At 39.4% G+C, this 24,384-nt stretch overlaps 1 protein-coding gene across 2 annotated transcripts; it reads left to right on the forward strand.

Moving 5' to 3' along the window:
• The first annotated feature begins 2,192 nt into the window (after positions 1-2,192).
• Positions 2,193-22,880, forward strand: MRS2 (magnesium transporter MRS2). Of its 2 annotated transcripts, XM_054492635.1 has the most exons (12): positions 2,230-2,531; positions 4,423-4,496; positions 7,697-7,733; positions 8,761-8,873; positions 10,027-10,099; positions 11,554-11,663; positions 13,652-13,782; positions 14,945-15,061; positions 16,631-16,783; positions 17,018-17,135; positions 21,544-21,657; positions 22,198-22,880. In XM_054492635.1, the coding sequence occupies exons 1-12, from the start codon at positions 2,342-2,344 to the stop codon at positions 22,306-22,308; spliced, it is 1,341 nt and encodes a 446-aa protein (XP_054348610.1). In that variant the 5' UTR covers positions 2,230-2,341; the 3' UTR covers positions 22,309-22,880. The 2 variants fall into 2 exon arrangements, with proteins under 2 accessions (XP_054348609.1, XP_054348610.1); XM_054492634.2 differs by lacking the exon at positions 10,027-10,099 and having other exon boundaries at positions 2,193-2,531; positions 11,490-11,663.
• Positions 22,881-24,384: the final 1,504 nt, after the last annotated feature.

Genomic DNA, 24,384 nt, shown 5'->3' on the forward strand with positions numbered 1-24,384 from the left:
TTCCCAGGCAGAGGTCCCTGCGGCCTTCCACAGTGTTTTGCGTCTCTGGGTACTTGAGATTAGGGAGTGGTGATGACTCTTAACAAGCATGCTGCCTTCAAGCATTTGTTTAACAAAGCATATCCTGCACAGCCCTTAATCCATTTAACCCTGAGTTGACACAGCACATGTTTCAGGGAGCACAGGGTTGGGGGTAGGGTTACAGATTAACAGCATCTCAAGGCAGAAGAATTTTTCTTAGTACAGAACAAAATGGTGTCTCTTATGTCTACTTCTTTCTACACAGACACAGTAACAATCTGATCTCTCTTTCTTTTCCCCACATTATCAAGTCAAACATCCTCTCTTCCGTGAAGGCTTCTCTTTGTGCACTGCCCTCCTACTCCATCCCCAGTCCCAGTACCCTGCAGAATAAAATGTTTCTATCTGTGTCTCCTTAGCTTTGTGTCCATACATAGATATTGAAAGGAAGTCTGTGGAACTTGTGTCTGCCTTGTATTACTACTGTGGAAGGGACAATAAATTTTTTAACTCACATTTTTAAAATATGCATACATACTGTATTTAACCTAAGACTAACTTTTTTCATATTTTAAAGACTGGAATTGAGATATGACTTTCAATCTACATGTTTAGAAAGCATAACTTATCAGTGTTTTTTTTCTTTCTTGGTGGTACATAAAATAATGGTACCTTAAAATTGATGCTATCTTACATTTTATTAAATATGGAATATAAATCTTATGTGTCTGTGCTCCTCATTCTTTATAGCAAAAGTTTAATACATGACATCATTCCATATGACGGTTGATTATTTTTGCCACTATTGGGGCTCAAACAATAATACCTCAAAATATGATGTTTTGGCATGCTGAGTCTTTGGGGTTTGTTTGTTTGTTTTGAGATGGGAGTCTCACTCTGTCATACAGGCTGGAATGCAATGGCATGATCTGGGCTCGCTGCAACCTCCACCTCCTGGATTCCAGCAATTCTTATGCCTCAGCCTTACAAGTAGCTGGGATTACAGGCACCTGCAACCACACCCGGCTAATTTTTGTATTTTTAGTAGAGACGGGTTTCGCCATGTTGGCCAGGCTCGTCCTGAACTCCTAACCTCAAGTGGTCCACAACCTTGGCCTCCCAAAGTGCTGGGATTACAGGCATGAGGCACCACGCCCGGTGGCATGTTGAGTCTTTGAATTAAAGGAAATTAAAAGGGTCTCAGAAAGAAGCCTAAAAATCAAGGCCTCTCTCTCTCACCTTCCCCTTTCCTTTTGTCTCTCTGATACTCTTACTTTTTCCAAGCACCTGAAGGGGCTCTCTTTTCCTGCACAGCCAGATAAGGAATTTCCTTATCTGAGAGAGAAAACTCTTTTCCAAAGAAATGCAATTGTCTTAAAACCCCTTCCTTAGGAATCGCATTAAACAATCAGAAGAGATTCATCACCCAGAGAAGAGAAAAAAACTGAAAGTCATAGCCACACTCAGACTTTTCATAGATACTTCTGAGGGTAGCTCCAAGAGATTACCTGGGTAACTTTACCTGTATAATAGGACAATTTTTGTTCAGAGTGAAGTTTCACAGCTTGTCCACAAGCTATTGTTTGTACTTCTGTCCCACTGAATGTCCAAGGAGAATCAATTGCAAACCACCGTCTGGCTTTCGGGCCCATTCATACCTATCTCCCTCTACTCAACAAAGAAGGGTATACAAGCATCTGGACCTTAATTGAGTTATTGAGTAATCACTCTTCTGTGATTTTTCCCTGTGCACGTTAAGCAAATTTTGTATGCCTTTTTCTCCTACTAATCTGTCTACTCTTAGTTCATTCCAGCAACCTTCAGAGGGCAGAAGTAGGAGCTTTCCCTCTTGCTCCCTACACCACGTTAAACTTAAATATAAATTAAATGATGTGGGAATGGGTAACCTGCTCATTTCCAAATGCAATTTTCATAGGTATGAAAATTCTCCACAAACTGCAAAACCATGACACTCCAAGGGCCCAAGAACCTAGGTTGGACAGCTCACTTAGTGCAGGTAAACGTGCTCCATCCATCTCCTAGCCCGCCTGCCCCCTCACTCAGGTACAGGTACAAGTACAGGTACAGGTACAGGTAGACATGCAAACGTCTATTGGCTACGGACTTAAGAGGCACGCCCACAGGTACCTTCCGAGCATGCGTGGGGAAGTAGCACGCAGGCGCGGCACGCCCCGCGCATGCCTGGTGCAAAGAGTCCGCAGGTCGGGCGGTAGCGTCAGGCCAGTGCTGCGGCCGGAGCAGCCAGTGTCCGGCATGAAGGTCTGGGGTCTGGCTGCTGCTTACTCCTTGCTCCAGCACCATGGAATGCCTGCGCAGTTTGCCCTGCCTCCTGCCCCGCGCGATGAGACTACCCCGCCGGACGCTGTGTGCCCTGGCCTTGGACTTGACCTCTGTGGCTCCTCCCGTTGCTGCTTCCGGCCGCCGAGCCAACCTGATTGGAAGGAGCCGGGCGGCGCAGCTTTGCGAGCCGGGGCGGCTCCGCGTGGCAGGTACTGTCCTTCCCCGGCAACAGCCTTGGGACGCTGGTCTTGCAGTGACCTTAGGCTGCTGCCCCAGCCGTCCAGCGCGGCGCGCCTGTTGCTCCGCGCCCTCCGCGGGCCTCGACCTCCCGCGTGTCCTGTGAGCTTGCACAGGCCCGCGGGCCGAGCTGCGTCCCACTCGCTCAGAATGCGACCTTGCTATGTGCGCTGTGCCCTGCCGGAGTCCCAGCGGCCAACCCTTTGCCTTCTCCCCCACCGCCCTTGCTGCAGATTATGTAACCATAGGAACAACCTAGGAATCGTTTACAGACCGTGATCACGTTAGTTAACACCCGCTTAAGTGCTCTTGTAAGAGGTTTTTTTTGTGTTGTTTTTGAGACAGGGTCTTACTATGTTGCTCAGGCTGGACTCAAACTCCTTGCCTCGAGCCATCCTAACGCATTAGCCTCGCAAAGCGCTGGGATTACAGGCGTGAGCCACCACACCTGGCTGAGAGGTGTTTTTAAACAAGGATTTCATCTGTTCCGAAGTCATAAGTATAAATTAATACTTACCTGTTTCTGTTTCTTCGTTATGGACACATTTATACAGTTGTCCAGTTGCACGGAGATTGGGGACGCACCTAGAAGTGAGGCTAAAGACTGAGTTGTCTCTGAGAACGACTTACTTTCAACTACAGTACTCTATAAGTAAACAGCCAGGGAGATCGGATTGAGAAAAAAAGAATCTTATTTCCTGTTTATTTTTTCACCAAATGTTGAAGCATGGTGAAAGGTTAAGATTTTCACAAATATGAGTGCAAATGTTTGAGGAATAAAAGGTATTGAAATGAATGACTTTATCAAGAACATGGCAGTGTCCTCAAATATGTTTTCTCAATTGTGCTCTCAAAAGCATCCCAAAGTAACTCCTCCTCACCACCTCGTTCTCCACTTATTGGAGAGGCTAAGTTGGGTTACATGCTCTGCACCCTCCATTGATAATGCTTGGGAATCCAGTTTCAGCAAGTTGGAGGAAACTTTTAGGACAAGCATTGACGTTCACAGACTCAATCCCGGTTACACTCTAATTAGTAACATTAAAACATTGAAAGGCATTTGTAATCAGCAAATGCCTTTCACCTTTATTCATCTTATAGTGATAATTTGTATTTTGTAAAAGGGAAGTGAAACCAGATATTAACAAATTACAAGAATCATTACATGTATGTAGTGGAAAAAAGATCAGAAATAGAATTTTTTTCTACAGTCTCTGGAATCAGTGTAATTACTTTGGAAGCATAAAATAGTGTCCTCTGTCAGTCATTAAATGTACTTGATTATACTTCAGCGCTCACTTCGACTCAGTCTAATCACATGTTTTAAATAGACAATTTTCAAATAAAGATTTGTCCTCATTTCAGCTCAGTGGGGGTATTTCATAAGTATTCACTATAAAGAATATCTGTAGAAAAGAAGTAAAATCCATAGGTTTCATAATTTATGAGCCAGTCAAATAATTCTGATACTGGAATGCTTAAAAGATCAGGTGGTACTTAGGACCTATGTTTTCTAAAAGGTATCGGAAGATCAGACTTTTTTTAAATCTCAGAACACGATGTTGCACATTTGTTCATCCAACTCTGAGGTATCAGTAATAATTAGAAAGGTTAAAGGTTGATTGGAATCCATCAGTTATTTTAATGCCTCACCTAAGCCATTACTTTTAAAAATCATTCCCAGCCAAACCTAAGATAATCACTAACCAATATTAAAACTAAAAAGAGTATTTCTTCTTTTCTTATAGGAAAACGGTTTAAAAATAATAAAATAGTCTGAAGGCCTCCACATACTTTGAGAGTTGTATTTTAGCTCTATGTGAAAACTAATCATATGACCACAGGAATTCTCTTATTCTTCAGGTGAAGTGCACCGGTTTAGAACTTCTGACGTCTCTCAAGCCACTTTAGCCAGTGTAGCCCCAGTATTTACTGTGGTGAGTATGTACAGTACATTGGAAATCGTACAGAAAGTGCTTCCCAAACATAAGTTAACTCATTGGACTGCTGGCCAAGATACTACTTATTTTGAGCTTTCTAATCATTATAGCTACACGTCATGGCTGTTGTGCCTGGCCAGTGACCTAAGTGCCTGCTAGATTTGCTTAACAATGATCTTGAACCTTTGCTAATGACTGCAGCTCCCCTTTTAATACTAGAACAGGTCAAGCACAATTCAGAGCCATAAAGAGGCTTGAACCTGTGTTCTCCAAGATAATAGGCAGGCAGAAGCATCTTGAAGGCAGCAGAGAATAGTATTTAAAAGGGCATGCTTTGAAAGGTCATGATCTCTGTAACTTTTTTCTGAAATGGTTCCGGGGTGGGGGTGAGGGGGGAAATGAATGAATAAGATAATGTATCACACACACATATTTTTAGAGAAAGAGAAAGAAGGCCATTGGGGCAAAATGTTAACAAAGGGACTCTAGGTGAAAGCTCTATGGGAATTGGTTGTAATATTCTTGCAACTTCTTTGTAGGTTTTCATTTTTTTCAAAAAAAAAAAAAAAAAAGCTTGATAAAAAGGTGTGCCGGCCGGGCGCGGTGGTTCACGCATGTAATCCCAACAGTTTGGGAGGCCGAGGTGGGCGGATCACGAGGTCAGGAGATTGAGACCATCCTGGCTAACACGGTGAAACCCCATCTCTACTAAAAATACAAAAAAGTAGCCGGGCCTGGTGGCAGGCGCCTGTAGTCCCAGCTACTTGGGAGGCTGAGGCAGGAGAATGGCGTGAACCCGGGAGGTGGAGCTTGCAGTCAGCCTAGATCATGCCACTGCACTCCAGCCTGTGGAACAGAGTGAGACTCCATCTCAAAAAAAAAAAAAAAAAAAAAAAAGTGTGCCTATTCTGAGCCAGACTTTCTAAATTCCAATCTCACTCTGCCTCTTATTGACTAGGTGACCTTGGACAAGTTACAATAACATCTTTGTGCCTTAGTTTTCTCATCTGAAAACTGAGCATAACCTACCGTATAGAATTGTTATGAGGATTAAATTAGCGCATATATAGAAAGCCCTTAAACTAGTGCCTCACATAGGGTAAGCGTCAAATATATTTCATTAGGATTATTTAGGCTTGTTAACATAAGACCTTTTCTTTATAAACTATACAGAACTAAGTAACCCCCAGAATTGCGTTTAAAAGTTACCACTGTTATTCATTGTTCTGGAAGAGTTGTCCAATTTAGTTAAGAATACAAAATCAGGGCCAGGCCCGGTGGCTCACGCCTGTAATCCCAGCACTTTGGGAGGCTGAGGCGGGTGGATCATTTGAGGTCAGGAGTTTGGGACCAGCCTGACCTACATGGTGAAACCCTGTCTCTACTAAAAAACAAAAAAATTAGCTAGATGTGGTGGTGCACGCCTGTAGTCCCAGCTACTCAGGAGGCTGAGGCAGGAGAATCGCTTGAACCTGGGAGGTGGATTTTGCAGTGAGCCAAGATTACGCCACTGCACTCCAGCCTGGGCAACAGAGCGAGACTCTGTCTCAAAAAAAGAATACAAAGTCAAACGTCAAATATTGAAAGTTAGTTCTTTGTAGGTGAAATAAGTGCAAAGAACACTTAAGAAATTCATAAAGCTGTGGAATCTGAGAAAGAAAAAGAAATTTAATTTATGCTGTTTGAAATCGTTTAGAAAGTGAGCTGGTTACAAAGTAAATATTTTTTTCTTTAAAATTTATATGATTTAAAAATTTTTTTAAGTTCTATTAAAGAAAAAAGGGTACATATAAATATTGAGATGCAAAAATATTCAGCATATGTTGCTAATTTGGAAGGAGGGAGACTGCAAAGCAGTATGTATAAGTATGTTTTATTAGGAAAATGTTTGGAAGGATATTCAGTGAAATATTGACATGGCTTTCTCTAAAATTTGCCATTTCAGGTGATTAATATAGTTTTATGTCACATATTTATTTTCAAATTTTCTGCAGTGGGTTTATGTATTTGTGAAATATAAGGATGAAAGCTAGACTATTACACAAATATAAAGCTTTCTTTGATATAAATTTTCCTTTAACTAGTGTTCTATGGAACTTATATATTCATATTAATTTTATTTTTGCTGATGAGAAGCAAGATAAAATATATATATTGTGAGTTTTTATTGTGTGATTAACACAGCATGTATATTTCCATGGTAATAACCCAAAACCTATATTGTAGTTACAACTATATGTTAGAGTGTCTTTCTGAAATGTGTCTGTCATAGTAAGTAGTACAGCTCAGCACATAGTGATTCATTAAATGTTTCACAGCTTCAAACTTGACTGTGGATAAACATCACTGAAAAATACTCCCCTACTTTACAGGAAATAGGTGCATTTTCTGTATCAAATCCTCTCTTCAAACTATCAGAAGAGGTTCTGTAAATCTTTATTGATTCTGCAACACCCACCAAAGAGACTTTAGCCTCATGGAGACATTTAGATTCACAAGGCAGGCCATACTTGGTCCCAGTCTACTCAGAAGGATAAGGGACAGGAGAAACAACAGGGTAGTGTTAGGTGTTCCCTCTTCAAAAGAAGTCTTTGCAGCCATCCAGGGGCTTCTCTGAGTGATCACTGGTCCTCTGAGTGATCGCTCAGTGACAAGGAGATAAGATTCTCAAAGGTGGATGTGAGATTCATCTTGGCTCGAATCCCCATGCCCCGTAGTGATAGTATCCCTTGTAACCGTCGCAGAGGCACAGTGTCCAGGATTCTGGCGGGGAACATGGCCACAAGAGCCACCATAATCAGGAAAGGGCAAAGAGAGCTATTGCTTTTCACCTGATAACTGTAATTTGTTCATCTTCCCAGTCCAGTGCAGTCTACCAGTCAATGGTCATTTTTACCATAAGGATTGTTACCTAGTAACAACACAACTGATACTCCTTTATCAACTTTCTAGAGGAACCAAGATAGAAAGTTAAACCCAGGTCTGATTTTTCCTAGCAAAGGAAAAAAGGATTTTTAAAAAACCCTTAACTCGTAAGTGGATTTAATCTAAAGAAGGTCAGTAATGGTTTATATTTGCATTTCAACATTTTGGGGATATCACTCACAATACAATAAATTCTTAACTAAATTAGCAATACCATAAGTAGCATTCTAATTTGAAAGAAAATAATAATTTGTTTTATTCTCTATTTTCAGACAAAATTTGACAAACAGGGAAACGTTACTTCTTTTGGTAAGTGATTAGCATTCTAAATCTTTTTTTTTAAACATTTAATGAGTGAATCTGATAGAAATCAAGAAATTGTAGTATTTTGAGTAGAATATGCTTTGCATATACAGGTGTGTTGAAAGAGATCTTTCTTCAGCATTTGTCCATCAGTCTTAATTGGAGCTGGCAATACTCAGACTGTGTGTATTCTCCCAGAATTGTTTTCTTCTAGCAGGAGCCACTTTTCGCTCTAACAGGCTATTGAAGGAATATTTGGGAGAGCAGAGGCTGGTGTAGAACTGGAGCCCAGAGAAGAACTGGAGCCCAGAGACACACTCTTTTTCTCTTTTATCTCTCTTGTTGGCATCCCTTTCACTGCCCTCATTCATTCTCCTGAAGCATGTTTAAGGCAGAGTCACATAATACCACTGACATTGCGGTGGGTGACAAAAGACGAACAGGGACATGTCACTGCATGGCAGCCACATGGAACTCTGCTGCTGATGGCTCTCTGTGGACAGCTACTTTAAAAAGTGAGACTAGGCATGACTTTACAGTGTGACTTCAGATGTGAGTTTCAGATCTCCCCTGAGAATGAATCGGTCTCAGGTAATAAATTCAGTTTTTCTCATTTTTGTATTAGTCCAAGAAAAAGAAAATCAAGCTTATCTGTTCACATACTGAAGATGATGTTGTAGTAAAAATAGAAAATGTAGTTGTGTACAGTTTATATTTAAGAGAGATAACCTGTCTCTAGAGCTGGACATCTATAGGTTCTAATGATGCATAGTTGTGGTTTCTGTATTAGTCTCAAGGGTCTTCTAAGTAGTGAGAAAGTTATGAGGTATAGATAAGAAAATCATTAGTTTGACTGTATTTAGCCCAAGTATGTTTTCTAGGTAAAAATGGATATTAAAAAGACTTAATTTTAGTTTTTGTTTCTCGTAGTAACCAAAAATTGTCTTGATGGTGGTGGGAGGACTGCTCTGATGGAAAAATCTAAGCCATTTAATGTATTTGGTTTAGCCCTCTCTGTTTATTTCTTTTATAGAAAGGAAGAAAACTGAATTATACCAAGAGTTAGGTCTTCAAGCCAGAGATTTGAGATTTCAGCATGTAATGAGTATCACAGTCAGAAACAATAGGATTATCATGAGAATGGAGGTAAAATATTTTATTTTCATCTATGTTTCTCCAATACAATCTTATAAAAGTTACCTTCTAACCATCTTGATTAGTATCTAGGTTAAAAGTAATTTTGGAATAAAAATAGCTACATGAAACATAGGATGTTTTATAGCTTAATATGCTATTATGAGTAGAACTCATTTTACGTGGATTATATGCACATGTTCAATAGGCATAACACTGCTGTGTTTTAAGTTGGAAAAGCTCTCACTGTGGTGTTCATTCTCACTGTTGGGATTTACTCTCTAGTTCTGGAAACTATAAGACAATCCTGATTTATAATAGATATATTTCCAATTGTGTACAGTTACATGTAATTATAGTATAACCTGAGCTACCAAAAATGTATTCTGGCTTTCTAAATAGCACAGGAATAGACATTAAATTTCATAGCCTTAATTTTTTTTTGAGATGGAGTTTTGCTCTTGTTGCCCAGGCTGGCACGATCTCAGCTCACTGCAACCTCCACCTCCCGGGTTCAAGTAATTCTCCTGCCTCAGCCTTCTGAGTAGCTGGAATTACAGGCATGAGCCACCACACCCAGCTAATTTTGTATTTTTAGTAGACACGGGGTTTCTCCATGTTGGTCAGGCTGGTCTCAAACTCCCGACCTCAGGTGATCCGCCTGCCTCTGCCTCCCAAAGTGCTGGGATTACAGGCATGAGCCACTGCGCCTGGCCAGTTTAAATTTTTTTAATGGAAAACTTTCTGAAATATATTGTATTTTCCCTTACCTATTCAGAGCACGCCAAATATAATTTGACTTTCTTTAGTGATTCAGAGTTAATGTGGATGTCAGTTATTTTGGTGGGCTAATGTTTAGGTTCAAAAATAGATGAATAGTATTGGCCCTGTAGTGGGTATGAGACTTTCTTTCTTCAAAGAGTTTGATGGCAGATTTTTGTTCATTTTTCTAGAATTAATCAAAATAATAAAAAACGGGCCAGGAGTGGTAGCATGTGCCTTTAGTCCCAGCTACTCAGGAGGCTGAAGTGGGAGGGTCATCGGAGACCAGGAGTTTGTGACCAGCCTGAGCAACATAGCAAGATCCCATCTCTAAAAATAAATAAGTAAATAAAAAATACTTTATCAAAAATGAAGCAGTCTTCTCCCATGTGATTTTCTCCAGAAATATTCTTTACTCTTGGAATCAGTAGCTAGCATTCTTCAAAACAGTGTCTCTTTCATGGAGAGAGAGACAGGTATGTGAAAAAGCAAATTCAGCAGAATGATAATTGTGTAATCTAACTGGTGGGTATATGGTGTTCACTGTAATCTTTCAACTTTTCTGTATAAAAATTTTCATGAGGCTGGGTGTGGTGGCTCACATCTGTAATCCCAGCACTTTGGGAGGCCGAGAGGGGTGGATAACCTGAGGTCGGGAGTTCAAGACCAGTCTGACCAATACGGTGAAACCCCATCTCTACTAAAAAGTACAAAAATTAGCCGGGCATGGTGGCGGGTGCCTGTAATTCCAGCTACTCAGGAGGCTGAGGTAGGAGAATAGCTTGAACCCTGAAGGTGGAGGTTGCAGTGAGCTGAGATTGCGCCACTGCACTCCAGCCTGGGTGACAGAGCAAGACTTCCATCTCAAAAAAAAAAAAAAAAAAAATTCATGATAGAATGTTGGAAAAATGTAAAAATAGAAAATTATCTCTAATATCCATATCACTGATAAAGTGGCTACCTTTATTTACTTTTAACATACAAGTATTTTTAGAAAAAATTCTAATTTCATGCTGTTCTAAATTAGAGTAGTAAGGCTATGTTTCATCTTAATTTCAGATTTTGTTTATATGCTTTAGTGCTGTTTTAAAAAGGAAACTTCCATTTGTGCCAAACTAATTATGATTAAACTAAATCTTTTCTAAAAGTCAACTCAATACCTGACTTTTAGGAAGACCTTATCTTGTTCTCTTTCTTTTTTTTCAAAAAAGAAAGACAGAGTCTCGCTCTGTCGCCAGGCTGGAGTGCAGTGGCACAATCTCAGCTCACTGCAACCTCTGCCTCCCAGGTTCAAGCGATTCTCCTGCCTCAGCCTCTGAAGTAGCTGGGACTACAGTTGTGGGCCACCACGCCCAGCTAATTTTTGTATTTTCAGTAGAGACGAGGTTTCACCATGTTGGCCAGGGTGGTCTCGATCTCTTGACCTCATGATCCACCTTCCTCAGCCTCCAAAAGTGCTGGGATTACAGGCGTGAGCCACCATGCCCGGCTTTCTGGGTTTTTTGTTTTGTTTTGTTTTGTTTTTTTCCATGATTACCCCGGAAGTCTTAGTAAATATATAATTTATGTGAATAATTCCAATTTTATTGAGAGTGAGTTAGCAGTATCAAGACATATTTTTTAAGTTTCCTTTCTTTTGAAAAAAAAAAAACAACCTTGATTTTTTTGAAAAACAAAATGAACACTGATTTGGTTTAGTCTTAATCCACAGTTAGTAAAGTATTAAACCAAATTTTATGAATGTTCTTTTTTCCTACAGCTCTACAATTTGCATATATGTATGTATGTATACATATATATGTATATACATGCATGTGTGTATATACACTCACATATTTGTATGTTTTGGGTTTTTTTTTTTAACAGTATTTGAAAGCTGTGATAACTCCAGAGTGTCTTCTGATATTAGATTATCGTAATTTAAACTTAGAGCAATGGCTGTTCCGGGAACTCCCTTCACAGTTGTCTGGAGAGGGTCAACTCGTTACATACCCTTTACCTTTTGAGTTTAGAGCTATAGAAGCACTCCTGCAATATTGGGTAAGTCTGTTTTTATTTAGCTTCTTGGGTTTATTCTCATTTTGAAATGTCATTGAGAGGGAAGACAAGTTGGGGTATTGTTTCAATGGCATGTCCCCTGACCACATCCTGCCCCAAAACAAGTCATCTCTAAGGATCCTACATGGAGATACCACTTAATTCTCAAATTTTATGACCCAGTCAAATAGAAGACTCTATGTATATGATAAAAATGCTTTACATGTGATAAATATTTTATTAAATCATTTCATCAAGTCATTTTTTGATTTGTTTGTACAATCCTTTGTTTGAGCCAGGTAAATGATGCATCTTTTTGAGACCTAGATTGACATAGGAATCACGCACAGTTCTTCCGGTGACTCCTCCTTTAAATTAAGAGTCCTTAGATGTCTGAGACTCCTGTCAGGCTCTGAACAAGGGTGGTTCTCTGCCTTCCTGACCCCACAAATCTTTCATTATCTTTTCTTCCTCCTGTTAAGTCAGGATGGTACTGTTCAGGAACTGGCTACATGCAAGAGTTGGTGCTGGGAGCATACTAACCAGAGTGAGAGGAGGAGAGGAGGGTAGAGAGGGCATGAGGTGCACTGGGTTGGGTGAACCTGGCACACTTCTCTTTTGTCTGCCTTGCTCTGAAAGAATAGATGGCTACACTTCCTGCTCGGGGTAATTAGCACCAGCTAGCACCAGCCAGTGAGATGATAAGTAGTGGGAGCCCAGTTACCAAGCAGGGGGAAAGCAGAAGAGAGAAAGAAGATGTAAACAGTGCTAAGTCATGGGCTCCACAGGCTGGGTAAGCTCTCAGGAGCTCATGCTGTTAGGAGAAAGGCAGGGATCTTAAAGGGAGCAGGAGGGGAAGGAGAGGGGCTAGGCTGGCATGGGTCTTCTGCCTAGAGATTGGCTGTGGGGAGAATAGAGAGGGAGTTCAGGATGTCTGCTGGGATACACATTCTTCTTCCTTTAAATGGGGTCCCAGGAAGATTTCCTTATGAAACAACACTACATAGAAGCAAGACCAGCCACCTCTCAAAAGGGGTAAGTTTTCGAACAAGGGAAAGCTCCCCAAACCCACTTAAGGGACCAAGACATACCATGGGTAGATATGCCTCACAAATACCCTATCTGTGACCCTCAGCAGCTTCCCCAACCACTACCAAAGTCCACACCTTGCTGAGCAGAGGGTTTGATATCTCTTAGATTAAAATATGTGGTCTGCCTATTTGGCTGTCCAGTCTTCCCTCCCACCCAAGGACTTCTTAACCCGGAAGCAGTTCCTCTGGAGACGAAATAAACAACATGTCTGCAGAGGCACTGTGACTCTGGACTTGTTTCCAAATAAAAAAATCTTAGTTTCACAGTAGTTGTGCTTCTGAGATAAAGACTATATGCTGTAATTTACGTCATCAGTTTTACCGCTTGATTTAGTTAGTATATGCTATTTGCCAACTGGTATGGAAGTGTTTCAGTATTTTAACAACTATATAGCAGGATTAGTGCATACCTGCCGAATATCAAATATCAAACCATACTTGTGTTAACCTAAATAGTATATTTTTGACTTTGATATGTTTATGTTTTAAAGCTCAAGTTTTTATTTTCAAAGAGCTTTGTAGGAATTTTGAACCATATTCTGTTTACAGAGAACACAGGTATTACTGAAAGCTTGTGTTTTAATAATAGAATAGCAGATTTTATTTTACTTGATCCCTCATTACTTCATAATGAATGTCTATAGGAGAAAGACTCTTATGAGAGTTAGCTCCTTGTCAACCAAATCTGTGCCTAAAGATAACATCATACATGGTTCTTTGAACCCAGAAGATCTAGTTTTTGAATCATCTGGAATAGGCATTCTAGAATTCACTATGTTCTGAAATGTTATCAGCATTTCAAGCTACTACGAATTTCTGTATTTAATCAGAGGATTCACTGATCCTGAATATTCTAAAAAGATTGTTTTAATTCTTATGAAAGGTCATGTTGTTATCTAGATCAACACCCTTCAGGGGAAACTTAGCGTTTTGCAGCCACTGATCCTTGAGACCTTGGATGCTTTGGTGGACCCCAAACATTCTTCTGTAGACAAAAGCAAACTGCACATTTTACTACAGAATGGCAAAAGGTAAATATGGATGATGTATCTATCACATTGGAAGTTAGAGACAAATATCTTAAAATCAATTATTAACATTTTGTTTCATAACTTTTTTTAGAGTATGAAAGTAGCCTAGATGGGAAGTTGAGCTAAAAGGGGCACACAATCTACTGTTTGTTGAAAAGATACTTTGCATGAAATGTCATGTAAGGCTTTTTTCCGTATGTGATCTCATCTTATCACCCATTCAATAGTTGATATTGTCTTCATTTTGAAGATGAGAAAACTGAGGTTTGAGTAACTTGCCTAAATGTATATGGCTAGTAAATGGCAGATCTAAATCCAAATTCAAAGTCCGTGTTGTTCTTTTTCTTTAAAATCATAATGCATTCCAGAATTTAATAACAATATTATATATGTATCATAAATAGAATAAACATGCTCTCAGGAGTTATACTCCCGAAATCCCTTCAAGAATTAACATTTAAAATTCCTGAATCAGTAGTTTCTTGTCCAAAAATGCTGGAGTGTTTTTATCAGTTAAGAGTAACTAGTCTGTTCTTTATTATCACTGCCACGTTGATTAAGAATAAAACTAATTCCCATACCAAAAATCTTAAATTCACAAGCGATTTATGTTTCTGAGATAAATAATGTATGGTGAAATTTATATCACTGATACTTTTACCAATTAATTTAGATTTGGTTTGGGTTTTTTGTGGGCTTTTTTGAGACAGGGTTTCACTCCGTTGCCCAGGCTGGAGTGCAGTGGTGCAGTCTCAGCTCACTGCAGCCTTAACCTTCAGCAATCCTCCCACCTTCACCACCCAAGTAGCTGGGACTGCAGGCACATGCCACCATGCCCAGCTAATTTTCTAAATTTTTTTCTAGAGACAAGATCTCACTATGTTGTCCAGGAGGGTCTCAAACTCCTGAGCTCAAGCAATCCTCCTGCCTTGGCCTCCTAAAGTGCTAGGATTACAGGCATGACACCATGCCTAGCCAAATTGATTCTTAATTTGCGTGGTAAATACTCAACCTTTTTTTTTTTTTTTTTTTTTTATACATCATTGTTTAGCATGAAAGTATAAGATAATATATTTGATAAGATACTCTAAAAACACTATTATCATGAAATGTTCTTATAAGTTTATTCTATTGATCATTTTTGTGTATCTATTTCTTATAGTCTATCAGAGTTAGAAACAGATATTAAAATTTTCAAAGAGTCAATTTTGGAGATCTTGGATGAGGAAGAGTTGCTAGAAGAGCTCTGTGTATCAAAATGGAGTGATCCACAAGTCTTGTAAGTATATAATTATACTTTGTTATTTATTTCCTTAGAGTAAATCTTTTGCCTTTTCCACTTCAAGGTGATTTTTCATACAGAATGTAACATTTTTCTGGACTACAGAATATAGAGATTTTTCATCCCCAGTTTCCCTTTTTTCCTGTGGAGTATCGTATCTAATTCAATTTATTATATGAGTGTGCATACTGCATACCCAACACTGCTGACATGTGGTGAATATAAACACACAGTTACCTTTATATTCAAGGGACTGACCACCAGATTGGCATATACATCTACCAAAATAACTTACTAGGAAACAGAGTGGGAGAGAAATTTACATGGGGGAGGGAAAAGATGGGGTAAATACATGAGTAATGCATTAACATGAATTATGTAAGTTCAGTCTAATGAAAATGTTCATCTTTACTTTTTACCTTTTTTTATGAATTTAGAAATTGTTTATGCTTCTTGTGCACATTCCAGCTAAATGTTTACTTTTAAATACCCAAATATTTTGTTATTGTCTTTCTAGGGCAGTATCAGAAATACACCTTTGTAATGAGTTTAGTTTCCACAGTCTGTACAGATTTTCTTACAGCACTTTGAAAAATTGGTTATTTATATCCTGATAAGGAAATAATAAGATAAAGGGGGCTATATAACATTTGGTAGATAGCCGATAGGTATGGTAGCAGAAACTTTTGTTTGCTTTGCTTAGGCCAATCTGTCAATCTGTCTCTAATATGCTTTATGATACAAGTACCTCTTCAGAGTACTTCATTCCCCCTTACCCTTCTTGGTAGGGTAGGGGAGCAAAGTTATTGATATCATTCAAAAACATTTTCTTTATATGAAATCACATTATGTACACACCTCAGAAGGAAATGGTCTTGACATTTTTAGTTGTGGATTTTGTTTTACCTGATAGTGGTATTGGCTTTGCACTAATTCATCTGCATTCACATATCTGGATTTTCCTGTAACTGGCAGCATGTATCTGCATAAAAATCTCTTGGATTGGGGCCATGTAATACAGTGACACCAACTAGTCTACATAAGGATGGAACCTCTGTCCTCAACTTATCTGTAAAGTGTTTTAGATCAGTTGACATAGCTACTCACAGATTGGCCACAACAATAGAAAAGACAAAGACAGCCAGGTGCTGTGGCTCATGCCTGTAATCCCAGCACTTTGGGAGGCCGAGGTGGGCAGATCACAAGGTCAGGAGTTCGAGACCAGCCTGTCCAATATGGTGAAACCCCATGTCTACTAAAAATACAAAAATTAGCTGGGCGTGGTGGCGGGCAACTGTAGTCCCAGCTACTGGTGAGGCTGAAGCAGGAGAATCGCTTGAACCCGGGAGGCAGAGGTTGCAGTGAGCCGAGATGGCGCCACTACACTCCAGCCTGGGAGTAGAGTGAAACTCCATCTCAAAAAAAAAAAAAGAAAAGAAAAGAAAAGACAAAGGCTAGCTTTTCCACTGGTAGCTGAATGCTATATACTAATTTAGGAAGTTTTTGTGACTAAGTATATGATACACATGTTGGGGGTATGTGAATTATTTTCTCTTTTAATTGAAGTGAAAAGAGCAGTGCTGGGATTGACCATGCAGAAGAGATGGAGTTGCTGTTAGAAAACTACTACCGATTGGCTGACGATCTCTCCAATGCAGCTCGCGAGCTTAGGGTGCTGATTGATGATTCACAAAGCATTATTTTCATTAATCTGGACAGGTAAGAAAACATTATATAAAACAGTTTTTTTAAATAATTATAAGATAAAGTTTTTAAGGAAATATCATTTTGTGAGGAATTATGCCATCATTATCATCTATACTACATTAAAGTCTTTTTTTTTTTTTTTTTTTTGATGTGTAGGTTTCATCCATGTGGTCTGTATAGATTTGATGAATGTGCTGTATATAGTTAGTGGGCCCTTCTAATCTGAATAGGTGTTCTCCTCTCCAGCCACCGTAACGTGATGATGAGGTTGAATCTACAGCTGACCATGGGAACCTTCTCTCTTTCGCTCTTTGGACTAATGGGAGTTGCTTTTGGAATGAATTTGGAATCTTCCCTTGAAGAGGTGAGAATGTATTATTTCTAAAACTTGGGGGGTTTTGGCTGGACATGGTGGCTCATGCCTGTAATCCTAGCACTTTGGGAGGCTGAGGCAGGTTGATCACCTGAGGTCAGGAGTTTGAGAGCAACCTGGCCAACATGGCGAAACCCTGTCTCTACTAAAAATACAAAAATTACACAGGCGCAGTGGCAGGCACCTGTAATCCCAGCTACTTGGGAGGCTGAGGCAGGAGAATCGCTTGAACCCAGGAGGCGGAGGTTGCAGTGAGCTGAGATCGCGCCGTTGCACTCCAGCCTGGGAGACAGAGTGAGATTCTGTCTCCAAAAAAAAAAAAAAAGATTGGGTTTTGAAGATCGATTTTTTTTTTTTTAATGGATTTAAAAAATAAAGGCTGGGCACCTTGGCTCACGCCTGTAATCCCAGCACTTTGGGAGGCTGAGGCAGGTGGATCACGAGTTAAGGAGATCGAGGCCATCCTGGCTAACATGGTGATACCCTGTCTCTACTAAAAATACAAAAAATTAGCCGGGCTTAGTGGCAGACGCCTGTAGTCCCAGCTACTGGGGAGGCTGAGGCAGGAGAATGGCGTGAATCCAGGAGGCGGAGCTTGCAGTGAGCCAGGATCACGCCACTGCACTCCAGCCTGGGCGACAGGACAGAGTGAGACTCTGTCTCAAAAAATAAATAAATAAAAAGTCTAACCTGTATACTACCATGGTGAAATAAAATATATATTGTAACTCACAATTCAGGCAGTACTGTTGGACCATGTTATAACCTAGATAAATACAGCCTAGGTTACTTTATTTCCCAAAACATAAAATTACAAACGGGAAAGGCCTGATAAAACAGTGTCTCTGTGAAGCAGTGTTAATGAAGAGTTTTTATTTTTTAATTCTTACATGTCTGGCAATGTACCAGGCAGTTTGCATACTTTATTTGGCTCAATCATTGCAACTCTGAAAATAGATATATTACCCCTACTTTGTAGATGAGAAAACTGAGGCTCCGAACATTTAAGTAACTTGCCCACAGGCATAGAGCTGGAAAGTAACAGAATTAGGACTTGAACCCAAAGACCTGCACTTTCTACTGCTCTACTGCCTTTCCATATTAAGTTAACACTTAACTCCCAGAGTTTTCCATTTCACTGTGGTTTTGTACAGTCATCCCTCAGTATCCAAGAAGAATTGGTTACAGGATCCCCACAGATACCAAAGTCTGTGGGTATTCAAGTCTCTGATATAAAATGACCCAGTACAGTCAACCTTGCATATCTGCAGATGCAGAACCCACTGACTAATTTTCAGAGAATAGCTTATTATAAGTTTTCTAGAACTGAACCTGGATGTGCATCTGGCACAGTGTGGTGCTGGATTCTGTGTCCTCATTAGTCTAACGCGTCTACTCTCCACTGCCCACATCACCTCTCATTAGGATCACTATGCCCTTTTAAAAAGTGGTCTTTATAAGATGTAAGTATTACGACACCCTTCTGCATACAACTATTCAATGGCTTTTGATTAGCCTTAGGATAAAAATCCTGTCCTGTGGGGCTTTTCCTGGCCTGCCGCACCGACTTGTCCATCTTGTGGGTAGCCACTTGTCACTACCTCTCTCAGTGTCCTTCCCAGACATGCTGCTTCCACTCCTCTCCCCTCAGATCCCCGCTTTTTTGCTTAGTTAATTCCTCCTTATCTTTCAGGTCTCAAACTAGTTGTCCCTTCACTGAGTGCACCGACAACCTGGCCCAGTAAAGTTACACCCTTTGTCGTCTGCGCCCAAATAATCCTACATTTCCATCTGCTACATTCCTTAAATCTGCAATCCCTTGTTCAAAGCCTGCAAAAGAGCATGAGCTCCTTGAAGCAAAGACAATATTAGTCATTTTTAATGTAAAATATAAAAGAAACAGAAATACATGTGTTCATTCATCACAAATACGTTTTTTATTGCCTATTATATACCAAGCACTTCTTTAGGCCCATTTAGCAGTGAGTCTGCCCTTGCATAGGTTATACTGTAGTGGAGGAGAGAGTTCATAACAGACATAAAGTATGTGAAGTGCTAAGTGCCTCAGAGAAAATCAAGCCAGGAAAGCGGATAGAGAATGATAGGCAGTGGGATGGGTGGCATTTTAGAGACAGGGTGGTCAAGGGAGATGTAAGGCGGTAACATCCTGGTGGAGGCAGGAAGATCTGGGGGAGAGTGTTCTAAGTGGAGGGAACCACAGAAGTAAAGATTGTGGCAGGAACGATCTGAGCTTGTTCATGAAACGGCAAGAAGGTTGGAATGGTTAGAAGAGCATGAGTCAGGTGGAGTGGTGGAAAATGAGGTCCCAGATACAGATAAGTATGATCATGTCAGTTACATATAGCGTGGTAGGGGTTTGGATTTTTAAGTGGGATAGGAACCCACTGGAGGTTTGAACTCAAATCTAGATCATTGGAAAGTTCAGAAGCAAGCAGAATATCTTGTGCAACATAATCCAACCATGAACATTCTCAAAAGATAATCCAAAGACCTTTACAGATTCCCTAAGTGTGACTACAGGACTTTCTGTACAAGTCCCTGTCTTTTCTCCAAATAACAGAATCATGTTTATGTATATATATACTCAATCTACAAGCCAACTCCATTTTATACTTTGATATTTTTCTCTCACTTAATTGCTAACTTTTCAAAACAATGGAAGATTTTTCAAATTCCTTTCTTATAGTTTTAGTATGTGTAATCCTAGGTACAGCACAGCCCACTTGTAATGAGATATGAGTGGTAGGTGGTAGTGAGCTACGCTTGCTCAGTAGTAGGCTGAACAAGATTCAGATTAATGCCTTATCAGAATTAAAAATTACACATCTTTGTAGGTGTCCTGAAGAATAGTCGAAACATTAAATCCATGGATGTCAAATGTCTTTATTTCAATATAGTTAATATTTACCATGGTGAATCTGAGATAGGAAAAATATTTTAAGATAATTTCAGACTTCTGGAAAAGTTCCAAGAATAGTCAAAGAATTTCCATATATTCTTAAACAAGATTCCAAATATCAACATTTTATCCCATTTGCTTTATCGTTTCTTTGCTAGACATACTTTATTCTCTAAATTATTTGAGACTAAGAACAAATGTGATGTCCCTTTACTCCTAAATGTCTTACTATGTATTTCCTAAAACATGGACATTCTCTTACATAACCACGGTGCAGCTATCAAAATCAGGAAGTTAATACTGGAATTATTTTCCAATCTACAGACCCTACTCAGATTTTGCCATTTGTCTCAGTAGTGCTTTTTATCACAAAGAAAATCTTAGAGCACGTATTGCATATAGGGCTGGGGTTTGTGGTTCACACCTGTAATCCCGGCACTTTGGGAGGCCAAGGTGGGCAGATCACTTTAGGTCAGGAGTTCGAGACCAGCCTGACCAACATGCTGAAACCCCATCTCTACTAAAAATACAAAAATTAGCTGGGCATGGTGCCACACACCTGTAATCCCAGCTACTCGGGAGGCCGAGGCACAAGAATCACTTGAATCAGGTAGATGGAGGTTGCAGTGAGCCAAGATTGCGCCACTGGACTCCATCCTGGGTGAAGAGCAAGACTCCATCTCAACAACAACAAAAAAAGGAGGCAGATTTCTGCTCAATAAGTAACATGCATTTCCATCAGTGATAGCTGATCAGTTGTGTAACAGGCTATCTTTGAAGTAGTGAGCTCTCAATCATTAGAGCCAATGATAACCAACTAACAGCAAAGCTATAAATGGGATTCCTTCCTTGTGAGAGATTAAATTTAAATTCTGTGATTCTGTACATTAACTAAAAACAGTGTGCTGCAAAATATTACCCATCTGAAAATGACGGTGAGGAAGAATGTTTTTCTAAGTCTGAGGTTCCCAAACTTTCTTGGATCACGATGCCCTTAGTGTCTTAATAATTTTTTCACAGTATCCGAAGACAAAAAATTTCTTTTATTATGTTACAGATTCTTTTATGTTATTTCCCTTGCAGCTTTAAAATATTCTGAGGTGCTATGGCGCCCAGGGCACACCAGCTCACAGTTTGAGAACTGTGGATATAAGCAAAGACCTTAAACTGCGTGTCCTCTGGCATCATGACTATTAAGATTTGTATGCATATAAACAAAGGCTGGAAAGAAACACAAAGTAAAAGCAGTACATGTGGCATATAGATGATTTTAAAATATTTAAAACCTTTTAAATCATGTTCTTCTCCTGATTTATTCTGTGGGTGCTATCAAGGCACTTGTTTTTCTTAGTTCCTTTCTACAGGAAAAAGCTGTACAAATAACATAAGGCTTTCAAACTCTGGGGCAATAACAGTTCAAGGAATCTTCTAAGGAACCTGGCGTTTTACGATTGAAATGAACTGTGTGTTCTCTTTTAGGACCATAGAATTTTTTGGCTGATTACAGGAATTATGTTCATGGGAAGTGGCCTCATCTGGAGGCGTCTGCTTTCATTCCTTGGACGACAGCTAGAAGCTCCATTGCCTCCTATGGTATGAAGGACATGGTTCACGGCGGTATTCTGGAAGGGTTATGGTCATGGACCCTAAAGTCAGAGCGCCTGGGATTAAGTTGTCACAGGCACTATGGCCCTTGCAAGTTGCTTTCTCAAACTTCCTTCAGTTTCCCTATCTGCCAGTTAAGTCGGTATTACCTGCTTCATAGGGTTATGGGAAGAATTAAATGAGATAATATGTGTAAAGCACTTACTAGCACACTGCCTAACACAATAAGTTAGAAATATAATTTGTGTAGAACTCTGACAACATACATTTAAACAGATGTTAGTAATTCTGGTATAAGGTTTTGTCATAACCAAATGGAAATGTAGGAAACATAATGTTCTTATAAGAAAAGATAGAAAATTCACCTCCATTTTCTTTGTACTTGAAGATGACACCACTGGAATAAATACTTAAGACACTGATACTGCTTGTAGTCCTTTCTTCATTGAGTAGTTACATAACATATCATTTTACTAGTGGCTTTTCTTTTAAAAAAGATACTAAAATTAATACTTCTGCTTTATTTAGATGGCCTCTTTACCTAAAAAGACGCTTCTGGCAGATAGAAGCATGGAACTGAAAAACAGCCTCAGACTGGATGGACTTGGATCAGGAAGGAGCATCCTAACAAACCGTTAAGAACAGCCCCGTGGATACTGAAGTGTTTTTTTATGGTAGTCACAGGAAACTTCTGATACTCTTTTTATTATTTTCTTGTATAGAGTCAGACACTTGAAAAAAATTAATGTTTGAAGACAAAAATATTTTGGCAGTCACAATACCAGAACTGGATTACATTTCCAGAATTCTGAGTTAAAGAAACAAAGTATTTGCTTTGTAAAAGGCCAAAATTCTATTTCCTACAAACTTTAAATGCTGTTTTTATAGATGTGATATGAGGCAACACAAGCACAGACAGTTGCATAGATTTTAATTTATACATATCAAGAAAAGTGCAATTTCATGCTGAATGAAGCGTAGGAACTTGACAAGCCCATAGGTAGCTATAGTTCTTTGTCAGTATAGGGAATTATGTTCATGTGAATTTCCTGATTCTCAGGTGACTAAAAAGCTAGCATTCTATGTATTAACCTTACAACAGACTCTGGAAGTTTGAGCTTTAAAAACCAAACTTTGACATAACCTTATTTTCTTGTATTTGCCCCCTTCTTTTTAATAAAAGGTGAATAAAAAGAAATAATTTAATATCACCATTGTATGGATTCCTAATCAAGATTTCAAGTTCTCAACCCCTGAGACTAGTTTTCTTTGCTCTCTGTAATTAGAGCCTTTGGAAGTAAAGTTGAAAGGAAGTATTTCCATTCTGTTCCTGTTTTGTAACACTTTGTCCATTTATTGATTTTTAAAGTAGATTTTTAGATACCACCCCTGCCCTGCCCCAAAAAGAAAAATGTTTATTGTCCTGCTAATCTATATGCCTACACCTCAGAAGCTGACAGATGAGCTTCCTAAAACATGAGGGTGAATAAATGTTAGAACTGTGATACCTTCTCATTTCCACAGAGATTTGGGTTTAAAACAAATGGCTAATATTTGTAAGCCTGAAAGCTGCCATCCTCGTTAACATCCTACCGACCTTTTAAAATATTTTCTGGAGGTTAAGTACAGTTATGCACTAGAACATTAGTTAAGCCTCCCAAAGTAGTGTGCATGGAAGATTCTAGAGTGTCCAGCTCTTGCACTGCAAATGTAATAATAACAGAATAAATACGCTTACCCTGATGATATTGAGGGTACGTGATTAGCCTAACGTGATGTCATATGAGGAAGTTTAAGAGTCCATTTTTTAGGTGGTTTTAGTGATAGGAATAAAAATGTTACTCCCATCGCTGATTTGGAAGAAAACCGATGAAGTACAAGTAAGGTTTCCCCACTCCTGTGTGTGCTCATGGGAAGCCATTAGAGGGAAGCTGGAGAACAGAATGGCACAGGACAGCCTGGGCTAGACTCGAGCACGCAGCTGCCCCTGTGTACCACACTGTGGGTCAGGAATGCGCGTCATGGTGTGCTTGTCGGAATGTGAACATAAACACCCTCTAGCGTTACGAATCTCTTAGGATTTTTAAGATTATATTTGATAATACTTAGATTTCACAGGGCACATTTTCAGCCCACCTCAGAGCACACTGCTGCTATTTTGGGTCGTATCACTGTGAAATACGTAATAAGTACTACTTAACTGTGACATGAAGAATTGGAATCCCAGAGGGCAACATTTGATTTGACTAAGATCAGGCATAACAGAATTTTGGTCATTTTTCCTTGCAGTTTTATTGACTTAGTTTATGAGCTTGGATAAAATAATTTTTTGATAAATCATGTCAATAGAAGGAAAAATAATGTAACTACCTCATAAGTCTGATAAAGGGAAGTTGCTAGTGTTTTATAGAATTCCTGAAGGTGGTTAAATCAAGTATGATTTCAAAATATCAACTAGTTCCACTTTTGTGATTGCAGGATGCTTCTTATATTAAAGTTCTCATAAATAATAAATCAGCTTAGGCCAAAAATATATAAAGTTCCTTGGTTTCAAATTTTGAACTAAAACGGACTGAGCACATTACTGTTTGAAAGTAGGTACCAAACACGGTTATGTGAGTGAGCAAGCAATCATATCACCTGTCAAACATGTCAAGTGTCGAACACGTCAAGGTGTGATACTGTCTTTGGAAGGCTCCTAAACAAATGTGAGCA

The sequence above is a fragment of the Pongo pygmaeus genome, chromosome 5 (genome assembly GCF_028885625.2).
Source record: "Pongo pygmaeus isolate AG05252 chromosome 5, NHGRI_mPonPyg2-v2.0_pri, whole genome shotgun sequence".
Lineage (NCBI taxonomy): Eukaryota > Metazoa > Chordata > Mammalia > Primates > Hominidae > Pongo > Pongo pygmaeus.